The 24134-nt window shown below is 35.8% G+C and overlaps 1 protein-coding gene and 1 pseudogene across 3 annotated transcripts in view; both read left to right on the forward strand.

The window, feature by feature from the left end:
• Positions 1 to 24134, forward strand: part of UHRF1BP1L (UHRF1 binding protein 1 like) — a 105784-nt gene that overhangs the window by 62727 nt on the left and 18923 nt on the right. For 2 of the 3 annotated variants that reach the window (XM_004742950.3, XM_004742949.3), the window contains 8 exons: positions 2657 to 2798; positions 7040 to 7233; positions 8853 to 10351; positions 10525 to 10700; positions 15594 to 15733; positions 16421 to 16571; positions 19764 to 20017; positions 20368 to 20476. In XM_004742950.3, the coding sequence (XP_004743007.1) occupies positions 2657 to 2798; positions 7040 to 7233; positions 8853 to 10351; positions 10525 to 10700; positions 15594 to 15733; positions 16421 to 16571; positions 19764 to 20017; positions 20368 to 20476 (2665 nt within the window). The remainder of the gene's footprint in view (positions 1 to 2656; positions 2799 to 7039; positions 7234 to 8852; positions 10352 to 10524; positions 10701 to 15593; positions 15734 to 16420; positions 16572 to 19763; positions 20018 to 20367; positions 20477 to 24134) is intronic. The other variant, XR_006608036.1, reaches the window with a different exon arrangement.
• LOC106004881 lies at positions 21869 to 23984 on the forward strand (annotated as a pseudogene).

The raw sequence follows: 24134 nt of genomic DNA on the forward strand, positions 1-24134 counted from the left end.
AATTAATCCAATAAATATCTTTTGGATGAAAAAAAAAGAATTAGAGTAACTCAAAGAACTCACTGAAATGAATTATACTAAGAAACACATTTATACTAAGAATTACATTTATTACAGGGAAAGAATATAAATTGGATTTAGCCATAGAAAGAGAACCTGAATTGACTAGGAGGGTTCCAAGTATGAAACTCCTTGTCCTCAGGACATGATAGCTTCCTGGCATGGATATGTAATAATATGCATTAAGTATTATCCTTGTAGATGAACTCAATCTCTATGTGGATTAATACCAGGTTACCCAAAGTCCTCACCTTCTAAAGCCTACTAAGACTGTCAGGTCTGGCCAGCCCCACTCTTAATCACTGTAAGCACAAACTATCAGTTGAATTTAGAATTATCTCCCAGAAGCAGGGATAAAGGTCATACCTCTCTTTGAAGGCCAAATTCCTTATTACACAATGCTCTTAGTGGAAGAAACTAAAATACTTTTTTTTGTCTTTTTTTTCTTTCTTTCTTTGTTTTTTAAAAGATTTTATTTATTTATTTGATAGAGATCACAAGTAGGCAGAGAGGCAAGCAGAGAGATGGGGGAGAAGCAGGCCCCCTGCTGAGCAGAGAGCCCGATGCGGGACTCTATCCCAGGACCCTGAGATCATGACCTGAGCTGAAGGCAGAGGCTTAACCCACTGAACCACCCAGGCACCCTAAAATACTTTTTTTTTTTGTCTTATTGAACTCTCAAGTATTGGCTATTTTATGAATATATCTTCATAGCTAACTTTATATTGTCCCATTTATATTGTTCAGGCTGTCATAAAACATGGTCTAATATTACAATTCTTAATAACCAACAACAGAATGTATAACATTCTTATTAAATAAATGATTTCAGATATGTGTTGTCATGTGTGAATTGTCATGGTTTATTCTGATATATAAATTTATTTTTATGTTACTCAGTGGTTTTCATCTGGGGCTGATTTTACCCCCTGGGGACATTTATTTGGCCATTTCTGAAAACAGTTTTGGCTGTCACAGCCAGAAGGGGTTGCTGCTGACAAATAGTGAGTAGAGACCAGTGATGTTGCTAAACATTTTAACAAGGCACTGGGCCTTGTTAGCAGTGCCCACAACAAACTTTTATCAAACTCAGCACCCAAAGAGCAAATAATCTAGTCAAGAAATGGGCAGAAGATATAAACAGACATTGCTCCAAAGAAGACCTCAGATGGCCGGGAGACACATGAAAAAATGCTCCACATTACTCAGCATCAGGGAAATACAGACCAAAACCACAATGAGATACCACCTTACACCAGTCAGAATGGCTAAAATTAAGACAGGAAACAAAAAATGTTGGCAAGGATGTGGAGAAAGGGGAACCCTCTTAATACTGTTGGTGGGAATGCAAGCTGCTATAGCCACCCTGGAAAACAGTATAGAGGTTCCTCAAGAAGTTAAAAAGAGAGCTACCGTATGTCCCAGCAATTGCACTATTCGGTATTTACCACAAAGATAGAAATGTGGTCTGATCCGAAGGGGCACAGCAATGTTCATAGCAACAGTGTCCACAGTAGCCAAATGGTTGAAAGAGCCAAGATGTCCGTCGACAGATGAGAGGATAAAGAAGAGGTGGTATATATATATAGTGGACTATTACTCAGCCATCAGGATGAATATTTACCAATTACATTGAGGTAGATGGAACTGGAGGGTATTATGCTGAGGGAAATAAGTCAGGAAATGGCAATTACATGTTTTCACTCGCATGTGGAATATAAGAAGTATATAAGAAATAGAGCAGAGGATTATAGGGAAAGGAGGGAATACTGAATGAGAAGCTATCAGAGAGTGAGACAAACCATGAGAGACTTAATTTTAAGAAACAAACTGAGGGTTGCTGGATGGAAGATGGATGGGGGGATGGGTTATTAGGTGATGGGCATTAGGGAGGGCATGTGTTGTGACGAGCGCTGAGTGTTATACACAACTGATGGATTATTGAACTCCGCCTATGAAATTAATGGTGTACTATATGTTGGATAATTGAATTAAATTAAAAATGAGGTATAATTGACATAACATTAGTTTTAAGTGTGCAACATAATATTTTGATGCGTTTCACTATTTTTAAGTGTCACATTCACTGGCATGTTTATTCACGGAGTTGTACAGCCATCACCACATCATCACCATTATCTATCTCCATAATTTTTTTTTTATTATCCCAGCTTGAAACTTTGTATATGGCTACATTATTTTTCATAATAATAAATTATAATAAAGTATTAATGTAAATACACACCAGGGAAGCGGTCTGTTCTTATGGTCCTGCATCTGTGTTCTGACTATTCCATTTACTTCTGTTATAGAAATACTCTGATATTTTATGGCTCAAAATAAGTTTGCAAGGGCGATTTTAAAGAGTTGATATGATAAGCCTTTATAAGAGCCTTTAAGAGGTTATAGTTTTTCAAATAGCTGATTGGTATTACCAAAAATAATTTAATGTGAAGTTAAAAATAAAGTTTGCATTGGAAATTAACAAATTATTTGAAGTAGTTTTAGGAGTTTGAAGTGATGTTCACATGGCATAAATTGTTTGGAAAGGGCTTTTATTCAGTGTACTTCAGTGTGTTTAATTATTTGTTTTCAGGTCTCTACAGCAGATCAATGTCGTTCTTCCCCCAAGAGTATGATTTCTTGCAATAAGAAATCCCTGTATCTTCCACAAGAAATGTCAGCTGTCTATATAGAATTCACAGAATATTACTATCCCGATGGAAAAGATTTTCCAAGTAAGAGAGTTTCCTGCTTTTTTATTACTTGTCCATTACTTAGGAAGTTGTTTTTTTCTTCCTAAGGTTTTGATTTATTTTTATTTTATTTTTTTTAAAGATTTTATTTATTTGACAGAGATCACAAGTAGTCAGAGAGGCAGGCAGGGAGAGAGGAGAAAGCAGGCTGCTCGCTGAGCAGAGAGCCTGATGCAGAGCTCAATCCCAGGACCCTGAAACCATGACCTGAGCCAAAGGCAGAGGCTTTAACCCACTGAGCTACCCAGGCGCCACAGGTTTTGAGTTTTATAAGCGTGAAGAAAGAAACAAAAGTCCCTTGTTCTTTACTTGTCTTTGTACTTAGTATATAACTGTAGTATAGCATTTTTTTTTAAAGGTTTTATTAGAGTGGGTGAGAGAGTGAAAAAGAGAGAACACAACTGGGGGAATAGCAGACTCCCTGCTGAACAGGGAGCCTCACACAGGGCTTGATCCTAAAACCCTGAGATCATGACCTAAGCAGAAGGTAGAGGCTTAATAGACTGAGGCATCTAGGCGCCTGTATAGTATAGCATTTTTTACATATTCTGATTATTCATATTTTGTTCTCTTACTAGCTTACAGTATCCTTTAAAAAAATCTTCTTAAACAATATTTTATTTATTTGAGAGAGAGAAAGAGAGTGTTAAGGATTTCATGAGCAGGGGGGATGGGGTAGAGGGAGAGGAGAAGTTGACTCCCCACTGAGAAAGGAGCCTGAGGCAAGGCAGGGTTTGAAGGACCAGAAGATCATGACCTGAGCTGAACGCAGACACTTAATCAACTGAGCCACCCGGTGCATGAGGTTATACCATCCTTGATGTTGGGAATCATGTAGAACTCATGCTTCATTTTATCCCAGAGGTTTGACTCATTTCTTTACTTAATAGCTATTAAATGAAAGAATTTAGCAAAGTTAGGTTATTTGCAGAATAAGGTCATTTTTTTCCCTTTAGTAAAATCCTATTTATATTTCAGCTATATAAAACTCTGTATTTGCCCTCCCCGCCCCAAGATTGTATTTATCTGAGAGAGAGAGGGAAAGAGGGAGAGATCACAAACAGCGGGGAGAAGCAGACACCCCACTGAGCAGGGAGCCAGATGGGGACTTGATCCTACTGGGATCATGATCTGAAGACAGATGCTTAACTGACTGAGCCACCCAGGCACCCGAAACTCTATATTTCATTGAAAAATTAACAATGGAGTTATTCTTTTCGCTATAGAGAAATACTTTTTTTTTTGCTGTTTTTTTGTGCACAGCTATATACTTTGGATAACCTTTGGCCCTTGTCTTTAGTTAGAAACAAGTTATGTGAATTTTTATTTGTAAGCTATTTGGGGGTACTAAAGTTAAAATAATGATATGTTTGTATTCTTTGAATGGCAAATTTCTATACTATTGTCTCAGATCATCCAGGAATTCCGCAAACTAAAATTTGCCTTTGTTTATGTGATACCTTTTTGTTTAACTGTATAACCATTAATCCTTGTTTGTGCCAAAGTTTTGGGATCTAATTTTTACCATCTTCATGCTTTTCAGCAGTCTTTTGTGTATTCTCATTTGTTTCTCTTTTCTACCTTCCTGACTAAAACAAGGAAATTATGACATTTGCTCAGCACTTTAGTAAGATGGCACAGCTGAAACTCAAGCATGTGTCTTCCCCCCATTTTCCAACTATATTACACTGCCTTCCTAGGATATTTACAACCATTTGTCTACCCATGATTTCCAGCCCTCCTCACCTCTCACAAATAATTGTTTTCTTTAAGTAGTACAAGGATTTCTGATTTCTAATCTAGGCTTATTTATTTCTATCAGTTTTGTTAACATGTGCCAAAGGACTATAATCTCATTTTATAATACATGTATTTTTTCTGATAAAAATATAAAGTTCTTTCTCAGCAATTTAAACCATAGCCCCATAGATTCTTAGGAGTGGATTTGCTAGGTTATGTTTAACTGTGTTTAATTTAACTGTTCATTATTCAAAAGTTTCAAGCATACACAAAAATAGAGTATGTTCATTCCTCATGTACAAAGATCCATTTTCAGCCCTGATATTTATCTCTTTGTTAAGCTACCCAACTTTAAAAATACATCACTTTTTAAATATTGTAAATGTAATATATTTTTTTAATGCCAAAAATAATAAACTGCTCCCAAGGCTACAATTTAGAGATGACTTCTGCTAAAACATGAGTGTATGAATTTGTTAGGGCTGTTATAACAAAGTACCATAGATTGGGTGATTTTTTTTAAAGATTTTATTTATTATTTATTTGACACAGAGAGAGAGATCAGAAGCAGGCAGAGAAAGAAGGTAAACAGGCTCTCGAGCCCAATGTGGGGCTCCATCACAGGACCCCGAGAACATGACCTGAGCCGAAGGCAGAGGTCTAACCCACTGAGCCACCCAGGTGCCCCAGTTGGGTGATTTAAACAAAAGAAATGTATTTCCTCATAATTCTTAAGGCTAGAAGTTCTAGATCAAGTGTCAGCAAGGTCATTTCTTCAAAGACCTCTTCTTGGCTTAAAGATTTCTGTCTTTTCACATGGTCTTTCCTCTGTGTGTTTCCTAATGATACTGATCATACTGGACTGGGCCCACCCATGTGAACTCATTTTTACTATGATTGCCTTTTTAAAAGTTCTGTCTCCAAATATAGTCATATTATGAGATACCCTGAGTTAGAACTTTATTACCATATCAATTTTGAGGGGACACAGTTCAGACCATAACGATAAGTATCGTGTTCCTAGTCCTGTTCTTAATATATGTGTTTCTTTTATATATTTTATTTTTATCCTGTCCTTTCCCCTTGATGTGAGCATATTCCAGGTTTCTACAGGTTTATTTTACATACTTCTAATAACTGTATAATAGCCTATTTCACTAGTCCCCTGTTAGATACCGTGTGGATTTTTCTACTGCTTAGTACACCAGATTTCTTTCTCTGTCCCAGATCTGCAGAGCCCAGGTTCTTCTTTCCTTTTTTCCTGTAGCCTTGGGGACTACATTTACTCCCGAGTCCTCTCTGTAGATGTCATCTTTCAGTGTATACTTGAGAGTGCTTCTTCTTACCTTCTAGAGAGCAATGTGATCTCCTTAACATCCCACTGCCTTTCTATTTGCAAATACAATCACCTCCACATCCCAATTGGCTGTATCTGTTGGACTTGAATTGCAGTTTTTCTGCCTATTTGTCTGTCTTGAATAAAAACCTACAGACTTTTTGTTACTTTGTGCTTAGCACCATACACAAAATGTAGTTGGTGTTCAGTGAATCTTTGTTGAAAGAAAATGAAGGAATGAATGAATAAATGAATGAATGGAATGCCAAAAATGTCCTATTCAGGACATAATTATAATGTTGTCTCTTTAGTAATATACCATGGGCTTATTTTCCTAAATTATTATTGTCAAAAAGTTCTAGATATGCATGCTATTTGCTTTACTAAATGTAAGTAGGTCTGAATGTTTAGAATAAAAGATTTTTTATAAATAAGAAATGCTCTAAAATATAAAGATGCTCTGAAAATAATAATGGCTTTTAGGGTATAAAAAAGGGATTTCAGGAAGTGATGTATACTATAATTGTGAATATTTATTTAATATAAATTAGCACGAATACATTTATCCAACCCCTGAGCATTCTAATATTGGGGGGGGCACTATGAAAAAGTATATATTCTTTTTATTATTTACTAGCTACTTGAGCTTTTACTTTGCACTAAGCACTATTCTAGGGTTAGGGTTAAGTGGGGAATAAAAGTACATGGCCTCTCAAGGAGATCTGCCTCGTTTACCACTTTCATAAGTCATTGGTTCTCTTATTTTAGAAGGTTTGGATTGTATGCATATGGTAAAAGTCCTTACAGAACTATCTGATTAAGGACCAAAACTTTGATGTGATACTTCATCAAGAAGGTAAGATTTTTTTAAAGTTTGCTTCTTGGTGACTATAACATTAGGAAAAGAGATCTAAACAGTAATTGTATTCATACAGATAGTTTAAGTAATATATTTTCAGTTAGTGAAACATAGAAAAATCTTGTTTTATCTACCTAAAAATGTTTCCTATCATCCACTTGTCACTTTGGTTTTTTTTAATAAAATTTCAAAACCATATTATCTTAATTTAAAAAGAATAAATGTTGTTAAAAATGTTTTCTCTCAGGGAAGATTTAGACTAATTAAAAAAACTTTTTTTCTCCACAGTTCCATCTGCCAACCTTTATAGCCAACTGAATGCACTACAGTTTACTGTGGATGAAAGAAGTATTCTGTGGTTAAATCAATTTCTCTTGGATTTAAAACAGAGTCTTAATCAATTTATGGCTGTATACAAGTTGAATGACAGTTCAAAATCTGATGAGCATGTTGATATTCGAGTTGATGGCTTAATGCTAAAGGTACCATATAAACAAGTGGCTGTAACAACAAAACTATTTTTCTTTTCTTTTTTTATTAAAGATTTATTTATTTACTTGAGACAGAGGTGAGGGCAGTGTCAGAGAGTCTCAAGCTGACTTTGCACTGGGTGCAGAGCCCAGTGTGGGGCCTGAGCTCATGACCCTGAGGTTAGGACCTGAATCGAAATGAAGAGTTGGATGCTTAATGTACTGTGCCACCCAGGCACCCCACAAAACTGTTTTTAGAGAAATTAATAGCTTTAGAATTTCCAGGATTTAAGATGGGTGCTCAAATATAAATCGACTTTATTGTAATCTTAATTTTGATTTTGAAATTTCAGTTTTGATTTTCATTTAAAAAAGCTTTAAGAGACTGTTTTCCCCCTTCTTTCTCTATCTTCTTTTATTTTATTTTGTCACTGCTCATCCATTTGGTGGTAAGCCAAAATAAAATTTAAATCTGTGATTTTTTTTCCCTACTTCTTACCAGACTGGATAAAATTTTTCTTTCAAAAGTGGTAATTAATATAATAAAACTAGTAAGTTAGATCTGTTTAATTTTTTCACAGTCATTCTGCTACTGATACCCAAAGATAATAGAAAGTTGCTTTGTATTACAGCCAAGTAGTTGATAATCTGATTCCCATGGATATCTCAGTTCTACAGGAGGGAAGTTTTTTTAAACAAAACAGCTAGTATAGTATAGTAAATAGGATAAGACTTGGACATGGATGAAAAATTTCAGTTTCTAGTTGTGTTGCTTATACTCTATATTTCTATATCCTTAATTTCTTTTCTTAAAGATGTATTTCTATACCTTTAATTTTATTCTTAAAATGAGGTTATGAATAAAACTCATACATCACAGAAATGTTTTAAAGATCTTTTCAAAGATCTTACTGTATTCAGTAGAAAAAACACATTTTTTAACACTTACAGTTATACTGAGACAGTTTTGTAATGATCTTTACACTTTCTCAGTTTGCACAGTTTTAAAACCAGTCCCTTTTAACTCTTTGAGGTGAATATTTTGAGGACTGAGGTTAATTATTTCTGAAAAATTATTTTAGCAAATAGTTTGGCCTATCCTTTTATGTTTATTTTCTTAATAGTTTTATCCCAAAAAAAGTCATTCTAATGACCTCTCTCTAGTCATTCTGTTTACCCATCTGGTCATCCTCCAAATCTCTTGGATTTAAAATAACCTAAGAAAAAATTCCTTTTTCCAAGCTTAGCACTTACATATTTAGGGTATAGTAAGCTTTTAGTAATACTTATTTAATTTAGTTTCACTTTTTTGTTTTAACAACAAAAAATTTTATTTGGTTTTGTGATATGTTGTATGCAAATATGCATGTATGTTAGGTCCACTATTCATTATTTATGGTTTTTTGTTTAAGTTTTTTTTTTTTTCTTAGTGGTTAATCAGTTAAGTCCCTTTTACTTGCTTTAATAAAAATACTTGGTGGGAGAGAGTTAATATTTTATGTCTGGAGGAAAGTAGTATTTTGAGGGGAAACACTCAAAAGAAGTCCTGAGCTAAATTATGTTTGTGATTATTTTATCTTCAAGACATATATATGGATTTGTAAGTTAGAGTAATGTTTTTTCTCTTATAGTTTGTCATTCCTTCTGAAATGAAATCTGAATGTCATCAAGATCAACCACATGCAGTTTCTATTCAGAGTTCTGAAATGATTGCCACAAATACAAGGCATTGTCCAAATTGTCGACATTCTGATCTAGAAGCTTTGTTTCAGGACTTTAAAGATTGTGATTTTTTCAGTAAAACAAATACCAGCTTCCCCAAATCTGATGACAATTTTAATCTTTTGCACCCAATCTTCCAGAGACATGCCCATGAACAAGATACTAAAATGCATGAAGTTTATAAAGGAAATATTACTCCCAAGTTGAATAAACACACTCTTAAAACTTCTGCTGCCACAGATGTTTGGGCTGTATACTTTTCTCAATTTTGGATTGATTATGAAGGGACAAAGAGTGGAAAAGGGCGACCAATAAATTTTGTAGACTCTTTCCCTCTTTCCATCTGGATTTGCCAACCAACAAGGTATGCAGTGTCACAAAAAGAGCTACAGTCATGTAATCAGGTATCTCTAAATACATCACAGAGTGAATCTAGTGATCTGACTGGCCGACTGAAGCGGAAAAAGCTCTTGAAAGAGTATTACAGTACAGAATCTGAGCCCTTGACAAATGGTAGTCAGAAACCTTCTGATACATTTTTAAGATTTACCTCTTCATCGTCAGATGCAGATGTTCACGTCCTGGTTCACATTCATAGACATGTCAGTATGCAGATCAATCACTACCAGTATCTGCTCTTGCTTTTCCTCCATGAGTCCCTTATTCTGCTTTTGGAGAACTTAAGGAAAGATGTCGAAGCTGTGACGGGCACTCCTGCTAGTCAGGCATCCATTTGTATTGGAATTTTACTTAAAAGTGCAGAAGTGGCCCTTTTGCTACATCCAGTGGATCAAGGAAATACTCTCAAGTCTCCTGTTGCTGAAAGTGTGAGCCCAACAGTTCCTGACTATTTGCCTTCAGAAAATGGAGAACTTTTGTCTTCAAAAAGGAAACAAGTTAGTAGTGGTGTAAATCAAATTAGAAGTGTAACTGCTAATCACATGTCAGACAACAGATCTATGAGTGTTGACCTGAGCCATGTGCCTTTGAAGGATCCTTTGCTTTTTAAATCAGCTAGTGATACAAATCTGCAAAAAGGTATTTCTTTTCCGGATTGTTTATCAGATAAAAATTTAGGGAAGATAAGTGAAGATGAAAGTAGTGGAATTATCTGTAAAAGTGGATCAGGAGAAATTGGATCAGAAACAAGTGACAGAAAGGATTCCTCTTATACAGGTTCAAATGGTGTCTTAAGCCACAGAGAAGATTCAAATTTGCTTTCCTTTGATAATGATGGTAATCAAAACATACTTTCAAACAGTTTAAGTAGTGGAGGACATGAAACCATAGAGTCAGTCTTTAAAGCGGAAGATTTGCTTCCAGAAACAGCTTCAGTCTCTGAGAACCTAGAAATCAATCAAGAAGAAGCACCCACTGTTAGAACATTTACATCTCAGTCATCTTTAAGGTAACATACTTTTGGAATTTGGGGGATTTTTGGCTTTCTATCCATATGTGTGTGGTGGGAGGCATATTTTGTTTTTGGACAGAAAACCTCATGATAAAATAAGGCATTGCTAGAGTTAACACCTAAATATAAATGGGTTTTATATGATGTTTTTCTAATAAATTTCTTAACAGTGGAAAGCCTAAGGACCGTATCCCACCCAGTGTGGCTCCACTCTGTGTTTCTTATAAGAACATGAAGAGAAGCTCCTCACAGACTTCATTAGATACCATTTCACTTGACAGTATGATATTGGAAGAACAGTTGTTGGAAAGTGATGGAAGTGATACTCATATATTTTTGGAAAAAGGTAAAGCAATACAAGTTTAAGAATTCATAATAAATATACAAATCTTAGAAGTGATGTTTAAGTATTTTTAATTCTATCCAATAATAACTTATAGCCCCCCCAAAACTTATTTTATTTATACACAAACATACCTATATACTACAATGTACAAGTACTATGTACTACAAAAAGTATTGTACCTAACTTTCTAATGGTTGTTCTGTTGCTTCTTTTTTATGGCCACATCCAGCAGTTATTTATATATAGTCATTTAGAGCATAAAGCAAACCACATGAATGCTATTAGCCTCTTGTCATAGAGACTCCTTTATGTGAAATTTTGGTCAGATGGGCTTAATTTGCTTGATGAATTCTCAATTATTTTCGTCCTGTGACTGGAATTTTTCTAGACTGGATCTGCTCATCTCCATAACAAGTATTCTGTCACGATTATGAATGGTGGAACAACATGATTCCCCCATTTTACTCAGAGGCAACTAATGCCCCAGTAAAGACCACTAGGAATGACTGAGAAAATATTAAATGTATTCCTATTACTAAGACATTGGGGCCTTTGTGAACAGGAATGAAAGGATGGGCCACAGCTAGAGATTAATTGCTAGATACTGAAGTAGAAGAGACCATAAGTAAATACAAATTACTTTGTGAATGAAGGATAGTAAGCCTGTTATTGATGATGTTAAAAACAGCTTAGGGTAAGGAAAGGCTCATAGGTTCACAAACTGAAACTTACAGAAATTAGTATACAGTCAGGAAGAAATAGGGGCAGTTTTTGAAATCAGCTAGATGGACCCAAGAGCCTAAGCTTTTAACCAACCAGTATGTTATACTAGATTCCCAGACTTTGGAAATGATTACCATATGTGTAGAAGAGGTACTGACACGGGTCATAGAACTCTATTCTAGATTCACAGATAGCTCTGTCGCCTAGTTCCCCAGTCCCCTTTATGGCTTAAAATCCTACCTTAGCAGATTTCTGCTTTATGATCAAAATATACTTTAAAAAGAGTGTTCTTATAGAAAATATCCCTCACTGGGGCACCTGGGTGGCTCAGTGGGTTAAGCCTCTGCTTTCAGCTCAGGTCATGATCCCAGGGTCCTGGGATCGAGCCCCACATCAGGCTCTCTGCCCAGGAGGGAGCCTGCTTCCCCCTCTCTCTCTGCCTGCCTCTCTGTCTACTTGTGCTCTCTGTCTGTCAAATAAATAAAATGTTTTAAAAAAAAAAGAAAATATCCCTCACTGTTCTCAGAAAGCATCAGTGGTTTCCTTATTATTTCTAAAAATTAAATAATAAAAGGGACTGCCACTTAATATAGAAAACATGGAAAATATATACAGACAACTACAATTTGGAAGATAAAATAACCCAAAGTTCCCGCAATTGGAAATACCATCATTTATTCTATGACTCTGTGTATATATTCATATACGTATGTATTTGGTGTCATGCTATATATATATGATTTTTTAACCTGCTTTTTATCATTTTTCATCATTTTCTAATACCATTTAAACTCCTTTGAAAATATTTTTAAAGTCTGTATTAAATTGACATGAAAATGTACCATGACTTCTTTTTTAAAGATTTTATTTCTTTATTTATTGAGAGAACATGCATGTGAGCAGTAGGAGGGGCAAAAGGAAAAGGAGAGGCAGAGACAGAGAATCCCAAGCAGGCTCTAGCCCCAACATGCAGCCCAGCGTGGGGCTCCAGGCTGGCTCGATCTCATGACCCTGAGATCATGACCCCAGCCAAAATGAAGAGTCGGGTATCTAACCACCTGAGCTACTGTGGTACCCCTGTACCATGAGCTTTTAATAATTTCCCTGATCCCTGATGATTTTCTTTATGTCAGAGGAATTCATTTACATTAGGAAAAGACTCTTGTTTTTTTGTTTTGTTTTGTTTTGTTTTTTAAAGATTTTATTTATTTATTTGACAGAGAGATCACAAGTAGGCAGAGAGGCAGGCAGAGAGAGAGGAGGAAGCAGGCTCCCCGCCGAGCAGAGAACCCGATGCGGGACTTGATCCCAGGACCCCGAGATCATGACCCGATCCGAAGGCAGCGGCTTAACCCACTGAGCCACCCAGGCGCCCAAGACTCTTGTTTTTTTGTGTTCTTTTGTTTTAATTTTATAAGAAATATATGAAAAAATATGTGAATACTTTCTCATTATAAAGAAATCAGTTATTATGGAAATATCTGAAATAAAAATTGAAAGTGTCACTAATACCACCCTTACTCTGCCCTTGATACTGTTCCCCACTCTAGAAATAACTGTCATCAACTTTTTGTATATATATTAACAGACGGTTTTCTGTGTGTTTTTGTATACATATTTGTATGTTTATATATACATACAACACATGTGTGTAGATATGCATGTGTATACATGTTTTGTAATATATATACATATTTATGAACAAACATGTAGTGGGAATGCCTTCCCACCACAGGCTCCTATCTTCCCATTTCTGTTCCTGTCAATTTATAGTTCATTCTTTGTTCTGTAGGCACAGACTCTTAAGAATGTAATTACCACAGTGCCTGGCTAATGCAGTCTAAACCGCGTGACTGTGGATCTCAGGGTCATGAGTTCAAGCCCCACACTGGGTGTAGAGCTTACTTCAGACAAACAAACAAACAAAAATGTAAATACTATCACATTCATCCCCATTTTAATTCTGATAACTTCTCACGGCTTTAAGGCATTAAGTTTAAAAACCGTAACATTACTGACAATGCTCTGCATGATACGGCCCCAGCTTAACTGGTTCTGCTGTTCACCCGTGTGTTTGTTATACTTCAGATGTACTGTAGTACACTTTACTCCTTTAAATGTACTCTTCCCTGTTTCTTCACTATGACAAACTTTTTTCTACCTCAGGATCTTTGTACCTGTGCCTAGAATGCTCTTTTTCACTTTAGTTTATATAGTGTTTCATCAGGGAAGCCTTCTTACCCTCTAAGAGCCCTCTGTGAAATGGGAATTGTATTTATATGTATTTTCCCTGGTGGCTTTAAACATTGTTTTCTTTCAGTAGATGTTTTATAGAGCACCAACTGTGTTTCCAGGCACTGAGTTAGGAGTTGAATGTGTAGTCATAAATGCAGTTGACCCTTGAACAACATGTGTTTGAACTGCGCAGATCCACTATATGTGGATTTTTTTTTTCAATAAATTCAGCACAGTTCTGTAAATGTATTTTCCTTGTGATTTTTAAAATGTTTCTTTTCTTTCACTTTTTTTAATTGTAAGAATACAGTATGTAATATATATAACATGTGACATAGGTTAATTGGCTGTTTATAATTTATAATAAATTTATAATTAAGATTTCAGTCAATAGTAGGCTATTAGTAATTAAGTGTTTGGAGAGTCAGAAGTTATATGTGGATTTTTGACTGCATGGGAGGTCAGCACCCCTAGCACTCACACAGTTAAAGGGTTAACTATATAATAATTTAAAAACTGAGGCTGTGTCATGACTTGTACTTTATTTTATTTATTTATTTATTTTAATAATTTTTAAAATTTTTTTATAAACATATAATGTACTATTAGCCCCAGGGGTACAGGTCTGTGAATCGCCAAGTTTACACACTTTACAGCATTCACCATAGCATATACCCTCCCCAATGTCCATAACCCCACCACCTCTCCCTCCCCCCTCCCCCCGGCCACCCTCAGTTTGTTTTGTGACATTAAGAGTCTCTTATCGTCTGTCTCCCTCCCGATCCCATCTTGTTTCATTTATTCTTTTCCTACCCTCCAAGCCCCCCACGTTGCCTCCCCACTTCTTCATATCAGGGAGAGCATATGATAGTTGTCTTTCTCTGATTGGCTTATTTCGCTAAGACTTGCACTTTTCCAATGCACTTTTTGTAGTAATTCATTTTTATGGTTTTTTTTTTTTAAGTATTGGTCTGTGATGGGCACAGAATTTTTTAAAGATTGTCTTTGACCATAGAGTTTGAGAAATAATGAGATACAGCACACTGAGAAATTAAGGCAGGTAGGTAAGAATGGAGGATGATCACCAATGCCACATTGGTAGTAGTGGCATTCACTTCATGTAGATGAGAATTAGAAGTTATTGTAGGCTACTGAAAGGGGAAATGAAGTGGTTAAACAGGGACTGTTCAAAGTAGGATGGCCTGCGGAGGCAAAAGCTGGCTGACTAGGAACCTGCTACTCTAGCACTCTGCCAGCAATGAGGAAGCAGTGGTCAGCGTTTTAGATTTCTTTTCATACTAAGTCTAGGGCTTAAGCGTATCTCTAACATTTTTTTATGGACATTATTTCTTAATATTTGCTAGCTAATCAGAGTTTAATTTTTCTTTGCCTATCATTTTTTTTTTAAGATTTTATTTATCTATTTGCCAGAGAGTGAGTGGACACGAGCAGGGAGGAGCGAGGAGCCCAACAGGCAGAGAGAGAGGGAGAAGCAGCGGGGATCTCTGATCCCTGCTTATCAGAGAGTGCACCGTGGGGCTCAATCCCAGGATTCTGGGATCAGGACCTGGCCATAGGCAGAGGCTTAACCCACTGAGCCACCCAGGTGCCCCGCCTATTATCTTTTTTTTTTTTTTTTTTTAAGATTTTATTTATTTGACAGACGGAGATCACAAGTAGGCAGAGAAGCAGGCAGAGAGAGAGGAGGAAGCAGGATCCCTGCTGAGCAGAAAGCCCAACTTTGGGATCATGACCTGAGCCGAAGGCAGAGGCCTTAACCCACTGAGCCACCCAGGCACCCCTGCCTATTATCTTTTAAATAAGCCTTTGCTTGAGAAAGAGTTGAAGGGATGCCCCATATTGATTAGATAAATGTAACATATTTGGATCATGTGTAAAACTGATTTTAATTTGTTAGTTTCTTTATTACTTTAGGTATTAAGAAGAATGTGACTACAAATTACCAGAACCTTGCAGAGAGTGCAAATGCTAGTGCAAATCTACAGAATTTTGGTGAAACTTCTCCAGATGCCATCAGTACAAATTCAGAGGGTGCTCAAGAAAATCAAGACCTGGTAATCATTTCAGAGAGATTTTGTGAAGAGAAATGCCAGCCACAAGGCTGATTTACCTTTATTTCATATTTAATATGGGCACATTTCAAGACATTAATATATAAAGTGAATTTCCATAGTTGTAGTAATTCACTTTGCTCTCTCTACTCCTGAAACTGCTTCCTTCCTTCTTATTGAATTGTTTTTCTCTGAATTTCGCTTCTCTAAATCTGTTTTTCTTGTACTGAGGAGGGAATTTCTGTCTTTTCCATATTTTACTTTTTGACCTTTGTTATTGTTCCATTTAAATACATTTTGGAAAAAAGTTTGATGGTTGATAGTAGTCAGTCCTTATGAGGAACTTTATACAAAAGAAGTATGTTACTGGTTTAAGCCTTTCCCACCTAGTGAAATGTTCTTACAGATGACTTAAAAAATATGTTCAACCTTCAGTGAAAATAATTTCATACAGAAATGTCATATAATTAATCTTTGTGACCTAAAAAATTCTCTCTTGACTGAATAGGAAGAAAGGAAGCTGAAGTTTGTCACTGTAATGTATAACCATGTTTTCTTGGTCAAAAGTATATTTTCTTTTGTAATAGGTCACAATTTTGTTTTTAGAGGTTATAGTAGTTTCCTGTGTCATTTCTTAAATTTTGTTTGAATTGCTTGGTATGCTAATATTATTTATGCAATCATTATTAGATGTCAGTTGTGGTGTTTAAAATTACTGGTGTTAATGGGGAAATTGACATCCGAGGGGAAGATATGGAAATCTGTCTCCAAGTGGACCAAGTGACACCAGATCAGTTAGGCAATATCAGTCTTCGGCATTACCTGTGTAATCGTCCAGTAGGTAAGACTTTAATATGATTTAAACTTTTTTTGTTTTTTATATATATGTTTCCTTAGCAGTTTTATCTTTGGTATAAATGAATTCAAGGAAGATTATATTTGTTTATTATAATGTAAGAGATTTCTTTTAGATTATTTTCATAAAGTATTTTGATTGTTATTAGAAATATGTGTTGAAGATGTATTCTCTAACTTCTTTTTGTTTGGTTAAGTGTCATCTTTTTTGGTCTTCTCATTCTTTGATATAATAGGTTTAAGAAAAACTGAGCTCTTTTCTATATGAAAAGAATAAGATAATCCTAGAATGTCAAACTTAGTTCTATGCTGGAATAAATGTCAGTTTTTATATTCCATTATCTTGCTTATAAGCAAAACATTTCCTGAATCTAGCATGATACTTAGTGTATCATGTTCTCATGATCCTTCGTTCCAAGATCAGCACATTCACTTGAATAAAAAGAATTGTGAACAACAAAACATGGAGTGTATGAAGAGGAAACCACATAAAACCATCCTTTTTTCAAAGTTTATATGGAGTTATCACTCGTGATTTTCAGTCATTCGAAGAAACTGATTTATTAGAATAGTTCTCCTAAGCATTTGAAATGACAGTGTTCAATTTTTTAAGTCTTAAAAAGTCACTGAGCTGTAATATTTTTCTTTGCTATATATACAGAATGCTAAATCTGATACATAACATGTTGAAATACATAGTCCTGCATGATATTAAATAAGTATCTATCACCTCACATCTGGGAATTGCAGGTAAATGTGCCATTTGTCTTTAAACCAACATCATAGAAAAAATTGTCTCCTGGCTTTTTTCTATGTATAGGCCTTGCAGTTTACAATGTATCTGTTAAAAAATTGAAAGAATTTTGTACAATAGAGGAAGCTAAATATATAACTGGAAAGGTTTCATAGTGGACAAAAGAAATTTCAAAACCTAGACTCTTCTATTCCCAACCCAAACACTCTTCAAATTGTGCACTCTTAAATTATGTCCAGTTGCTCAGTTTTTGCTTATTTTTATGGGTCACTTAGTACCATGTCTTTTTAGTTTGTTTCGTGTTGTTCCTGACTGAAGAAATCATTTTGAAATGCCTAGTATGTATGGGTTGTATAGTCAGTGCTAATGCCATTTTTCTCAACTGTCTCAGTTGGCTGTTATAAACTAAAAACAAAAAGGAAGAAAACAAAGGAAAAGAAAGGAGCAAAGGGAAATGGGATAAAAGGAAAGGGAGAAAAAAAATGGTTTAGTTTGAACATTTCAAATGATAAGCCATATGAACAAGGATTGATCTGCGGTTTATGTCTGCTGTTACTCTGACATGACCAATTAAAATTGCAGAGTTGTTTTTGCTTTTGTTTGTTTTTGGTTATCTATAATGTGTGGATTTTGGAGTTCTTTAATAGGAAGACCTTTAGATAATAGTTTCATGGCATAAAAGGTAGAAGAGAGGAATGAGTTTTGACTAAGATCTCTGCTCCAAGTAAATACTGTTTTTGTTTGAAATTATTTCTGGCTCTCAGGTCCTTAGAGTGAGTGAGTATCTCTCTCTCTCTCTAATACAGATAGTAGATAAGTAGGTAAAAGCCAGAACAAAATCACATTTACCAAGTTGTTCCTGATTGCTCTTATTATTAAATAGACAAATTAATTAACTCTTGTTTGTCTTGATATAGGAAAGAACACTGACCATTATCAATTTGTGGCTGTTTTACCTTTTATTTTAAAAAAAAATCTGAGTTCTTAATTGTTAAAAAAATTCTTTAGAATTATATTTGAACTCTTTCTTGTATCTATATTATTTGTTTATTTTGAATGTTTATCTCTAGTACTAACATTGATTAAACATCATTCTGTACCTGAAATAAAGTTACAAAAACAGCTCTCCATTATGGGTTGTGTGTGGAGATCTGTCCTTGGTACATAAATATAAGTATATTTATTTTCTTACATCCCCTTCCCTTCACAAATATGTTTACATTTGTTACATTTGACTTCTCTAAGACTGAAGCATTCACATCCATGCTGAGGGAAAATAAACATCTCCCCATAATGAATTTAATTAGTAGGGTCTTCTTAAGACCACTGAGACTGATAAATTTGATACATCAGTAACTGAAACAGTTTCACTTTTCCAGAACATTTAGTTTGTTTTTAACTCATGGGGCTCTGTGAATTGTGGAACTGATCATATTTTTCTCTTTGCTGCTAGAAAGTTCATTTTTGGTTCACTTGTGGCACAGAAAAGTAAATAATGTGTTTAGAGTTATTAATCTTGCTATCTATCCATTTCTCTTTTATCCTTTTCCATTGCTTACTTATTTTCTATATAATTATGCCATAAACGTGTTGCCTCCTGTTCTTTTTGGAGCTAGGTATTATAAACAAAATACTTACTATGAGGGTCAGTTCACTTAAATGGTTGCATTGAAAACTTTTGTTTTTTACAATCAGATATTTTGTGGCTGCGATATTGAAATTTTAAAATTTGTTTTTGAATTCAGTGTTTCATCTCTGTAAGCCACCTCAGATTCTTTTTTTGGAATAAGGCCAAGGCATATTTATATAAATATAAATTCGTGTATATATATATATATGTGTGTGTGTGTGTGTGTATTTGCTGTATATTTATATATATCCTTTGCTACAATTTCAGTTTTAAAATTGTCTTCTACTAGAGGCATTTTAATGAGGTCTTGTCTATTTGCTGTTCTAATTATTTAAGGACCTAATTTTAATGAGAAAAGTGCAAAACCTCAGACTTTTGTTACTTCTTGGCTTAAGAATCACTCTAAATGCCATCATTTTTTATTATAGTTGTCCATTATCTTATAGATGAATAGATAGATATATACTAAGATGGATTGTAAGTCTCTTAGATATGCATCATATCAGATTTATATCATGGCATATGTTTGCATGGTACCAAAGAAATAGAATATATAGACAAGTCAACATTACTTCAGTGGAAGGTCATCTATAAAAATTGAAGTTAGGGTTGTATATGGTATACTGTACATGTACTGTAAATATTACTTAAATGAAAGGTAAATATTAAAACTTTAAGATATTATTGCTTTGACATTGTACAATATGACAATAATGTCTTAATGACAAATAATTGAGAGTGACACTTTTGAATAGTGCTATAAGTTATAATTTTTATGTGTTCTTTTTCTGTAGGTTCAGATCATAAATCTATAATTCATTCCAAATCCTCTCCTGAGATTACTCTGAGATTTGAGAGTGGGCCTGGTGCTGTAATACACTCTTTGCTTGCAGAAAAAAATGGATTTCTGCAATGCCATATAGAAAACTTTAGCACTGAGTTTTTTACATCTTCTCTTACTAATATTCAACATTTTTTGGAAGATGAAACTGTTGCAACAGTGATGCCAATGAAGATACAAGTTTCTAACACAAAAATTAATTTAAAAGTATGTTAATAAGTATTTTTATGTTTTCATGTTGTAAATGTTTACTTTGCTTTCCTGGACTTTGATTCATGTCCAGGAATATGTCATCTCTACAGTATATACTCTACTAGCATTTATTGAAATGCATTTGTGCATTTGTAGTCTTTGTGGGGGAATGATGAAGAGATCCTTCTTAGGAATTAGAAAAACATAGAAATAGAATAGGCAATTTTTCACTATCAACTGAAGCATATAAAGATTAATTTCTAACTCATTAAAAATATTGACTGAAGTAACATTTGTTAAGGAAATGATTAATTTTATCATTTACTTCACTAACAATGTGCTGATATCGTTTCTCCTTTCTGTAGGACGACAGTCCTCGTAGTAGTACAATATCCCTTGAACCAGCTCCTGTAACCGTTCATATTGACCATCTTGTGGTGGAGAGAAATGATGATGGCTCTTTTCATATCAGAGGTATATATATGAAAACCATTGTAATTGAATTCCTGCTGAAATTTAAAATTAAATAATTTATATGCTGATTATTTACTCATAGTTCCTGTTTATAAATGTATACATATGTGGATAAATCTTCCAAAAAGAGTGCTGAAATTAGAATAGATCCCTGACACAATAGGGTAAACAGTGTTGGCACTTCTTTTTGGGACCCTTTCCTGTGCTTCAACCAAATAGCAGACTTCAGGGAGGTTTTCACTTAAACATGGAGGATAGATTTTGCTGCTGCCAGGCCCCTCGAAGGGAATGATTGTGTTATATCCTTTTGACAAAATTTGGTATCTCTCACCCCAGCAGCACAACCTCTTCCTCCCACCCAATCACTGCCTGTCAACTATGGCACCTCAAAAAAAACAACCATAGTCAAGCAAATGATTTAAGCATACATCCAACAGTACTCAAACATTTGATGATTGTAAACAGGCCGTAGTCATGTTTGTTGTTGTTGTTGTTTTAAAGATTTTATTTATTCACTTGACAGAGAGAGACACAGCAAGAGAGGGAACACAAGCAGGGGGAGTGAGAGACGGAAGCAGGCTCCCTGCCAAGCAGGGATCCTCATGCAGGGCTCAATCCCAGGAACCCAGGACCACGATCCGAGCCAAAGGCAGACACTTAATGATTAAACCACCCAGGTGCCCCAGTAGTCATGATTGTAAGCAAGAAATATACTCTAGCTAATTGAGTAGAAAAAGAGTTTTATAAAGACTTTTGGAATGGAATAGAATTAAGAGACCAGAAATAAACTCTTACATTTATAATTAACTGATTTTTGACAGTGGTGCCAAGACAATTCAGTGTGGGAAAGAATATCCTTTTTCACAAATGGTGCTAAAACTACATGATATACATGATTGAAGCTAGACCTCTTCCTTATATCATCCACAAAAGTGTACTCTTTGTGGACCAGAAATCTTAAAGTAAGAGATAAAATTATGTAAAACTCTTAAAAGAAGACATAAGAATAAATCTTAAGGGCCCTGGCTTGGAAAGCCTTTTCAGATACCACACCAAAAGCATAAATAACAAAAGAAGAGTGTAGATTAATTGGACTTCATCAGAATTTAAAACTTCTATGCCTCAAATGATACTATCAGGAACATGAAAAGACAGCCCACAGGATGGAAGAAATATTTGTGTCATATATCTGGTAAGGGTATCCAGACTATATAAAGAACTCTTCTATACAGACTATATAAAGAACTCTAATGCAAAACTGGTATCCAGACTATATAAAGAACTCTTCTAATGCAAAACTGGAAAAGATAAGGAGATGTTTTGGGGCACTCTGCATGCCAGGTCTTCTCCTCTTCCTGTGCTGATTAGCTGTGGTGGCTCTGAAGACACTGAACCCCATGACCGAGGTGGCCTGAGCCCAGGAGGCCATGGCCGTCAACATCAGTGTGGCCCAGAGGCTGCAGGATGTGCTGAGGACCCACTTGGGGTCTAATGGCACCATGAAGATGCTTGTTTCTGGTGCTAGAGACATTAAGCTTACTAAAGATGGCAGTGTGCTGTTTTTTTGGTTTTTTTTTAAGATTTTATTTATTTATTTGACAGAGAAAGATCACAAGTAGGGAGAGAGGCAGGAAAGGCAGAGAGGAAGGGAAGCAGGCTCCCTGCTGAGCAGAGAGCCTGATGCGGGGCTCGATCTCAGGACCCTGAGATCATGACCCGAGCCGAAGGCAGCGGCCTAACCCACTGAGCCACCCAGACACCCCGGCAGTGTGCTGTTTTATGAAATGCAAATTCAACACCCAGCAGCCTCCTCAATAGTCAAAGTAGTAACAGCCCAGGATGACATAACTGGTGATGGTTACACTTCCAGTGTCCTGATCATTCGAGGGCTACATTTCTGAAAGTCTTCATCCCAGGATAATAATAGAAGAATATGAAGCTGTAAAGGAAAAGGTACTTCAGTTTTAGGAAAAGTCAAAGTAAGCAAAGAAATGGACAGGGAAATACTTAGAGATGTGGCCAGAACATCTCTACATGCTAAAGTGCATGCTGAATTTGCTGATGTCTTAACAGAGGCTGAGGTGGACTCCATTTTGGCCTTAAAAAACAAGATGAACCTGGGGTGCCTGGGTGCCTCAGTGGCTTAAAGCCTCTGCCTTCGGCTCAGGTCATGATCCCAGGGTCCTGGGATCGAGTCCCCCATCAGGCTCTCTGCTCAGCAGGGAGCCTGCTTCCCCCTCTCTCTCTGCCTGCCTCTCTGACGACTTGTGATCTCTGTCTGTCAAATAAATAAATAAAATCTTAAAACAAAACAAGATGAACCTATTGACCTCTTCATATTTGAGATCATGGAGGTGAACATAAATCTGAGACTAATACAAGCTTAAATGGAGGTTTTGTTTTGGACCATGGGGCATGGCATCCTGATATGAAAAAAGTAGAAAATGCATACATCCACATATGCAATGTGTCATTAGAATATGAAAAAATAAAAGTGAATTCTAGCTTTTTTTTTTTTACAAGTGTGCAGAAGAGAGAAGCTTGTAAAAGCTGAAAGAAACTTCATTGAAGATCGAGTTAAAAAAATAATAGAAATGGAAAAGGAAGTCTGAGTGATTCAGATAAAGGATTTTTTGTTATTAATCAAAAGGGAATTGACCCCTTTTCCTTAGAAGCTATTGCCAAAACAAACATAGTATCTCTGTATAGACCTAAAAGGAGGAATATGGAAAGGCTGAGTCTCACTTGTGGTGGAGTAGCTCTAAATTCTTTTAATGACCTAAATCTTGATTGTTTGGGACATGCAGGACTTGTCTATTAGTATACATTGGAGAATAGAAATATAACAATCCTCAATCTGTCACACTGTTGGTCAAAGGGCCAAATAAGCACACACTCACTCAGAGCAAAGATGCAATAGGGGATGGTTTGAGGGCTGTTAAAAATGCTATTGATGATGGCTCTGTAGTTCCAGGTACTGGTGCAGTGAAGTAGTAATGACAAACAGAAGCCAGATTAAATATAAGTCCAGTGTAATGAAGAAGGCCCAGCTTGGGAGTTCAAGCATTTGCTGATGCACTGCTCATTATTCCAAGCACTGCTCATTATTCTTGCTCAGAACTCTGGTTTTGACCTTCAGGAAATGTTAAAGTTCAGAATCAGGTCGACTTGTGGGTGTGAACTTGAACACAGGTGAGCCAATGGTAGCAGCCGAAGTAGGCATATGGGTAACTATTTTGTAAAGAGACAGCTACTTTGCTTCTGCACCGATTGCCAGCAACATTCTCCTGACCGATGAGATCATGTGGACTGGAATGTCTTCTCTGAAATGTTGATTCGAAGCTCCCCTTGTCTCATATGAATCATAAAGACCTTACACAGTGATCCTAAGAATATAACTGTGGAATTTTTCCAAGCTTCAAGTGATTTTCTTTCTTCTTTTTCTTTTTAAAGATTTTTTAAAATTTATTTGAGAGAGAGTAAAAGCAAGGTGAGGGGCAGAGGGTGAAGCAGACTCCATGCTGAGCAGGGAGCCCAATGAAAGGCTTGATCCTGGGACTCCAGGATCATGACCTGAGCTGAAGGCAGCTGCTGAACCAGCTGAGCCATCCAGGTGCCCCTCAAATGATTTTCAAAAGTATTTTCTTTTCCCATGTGA

This window comes from Mustela putorius, unplaced genomic scaffold (genome assembly GCF_011764305.1).
Source record: "Mustela putorius furo isolate JIRA1106 unplaced genomic scaffold, ASM1176430v1.1 tig00000788_pilon_pilon_pilon, whole genome shotgun sequence".
Lineage (NCBI taxonomy): Eukaryota > Metazoa > Chordata > Mammalia > Carnivora > Mustelidae > Mustela > Mustela putorius.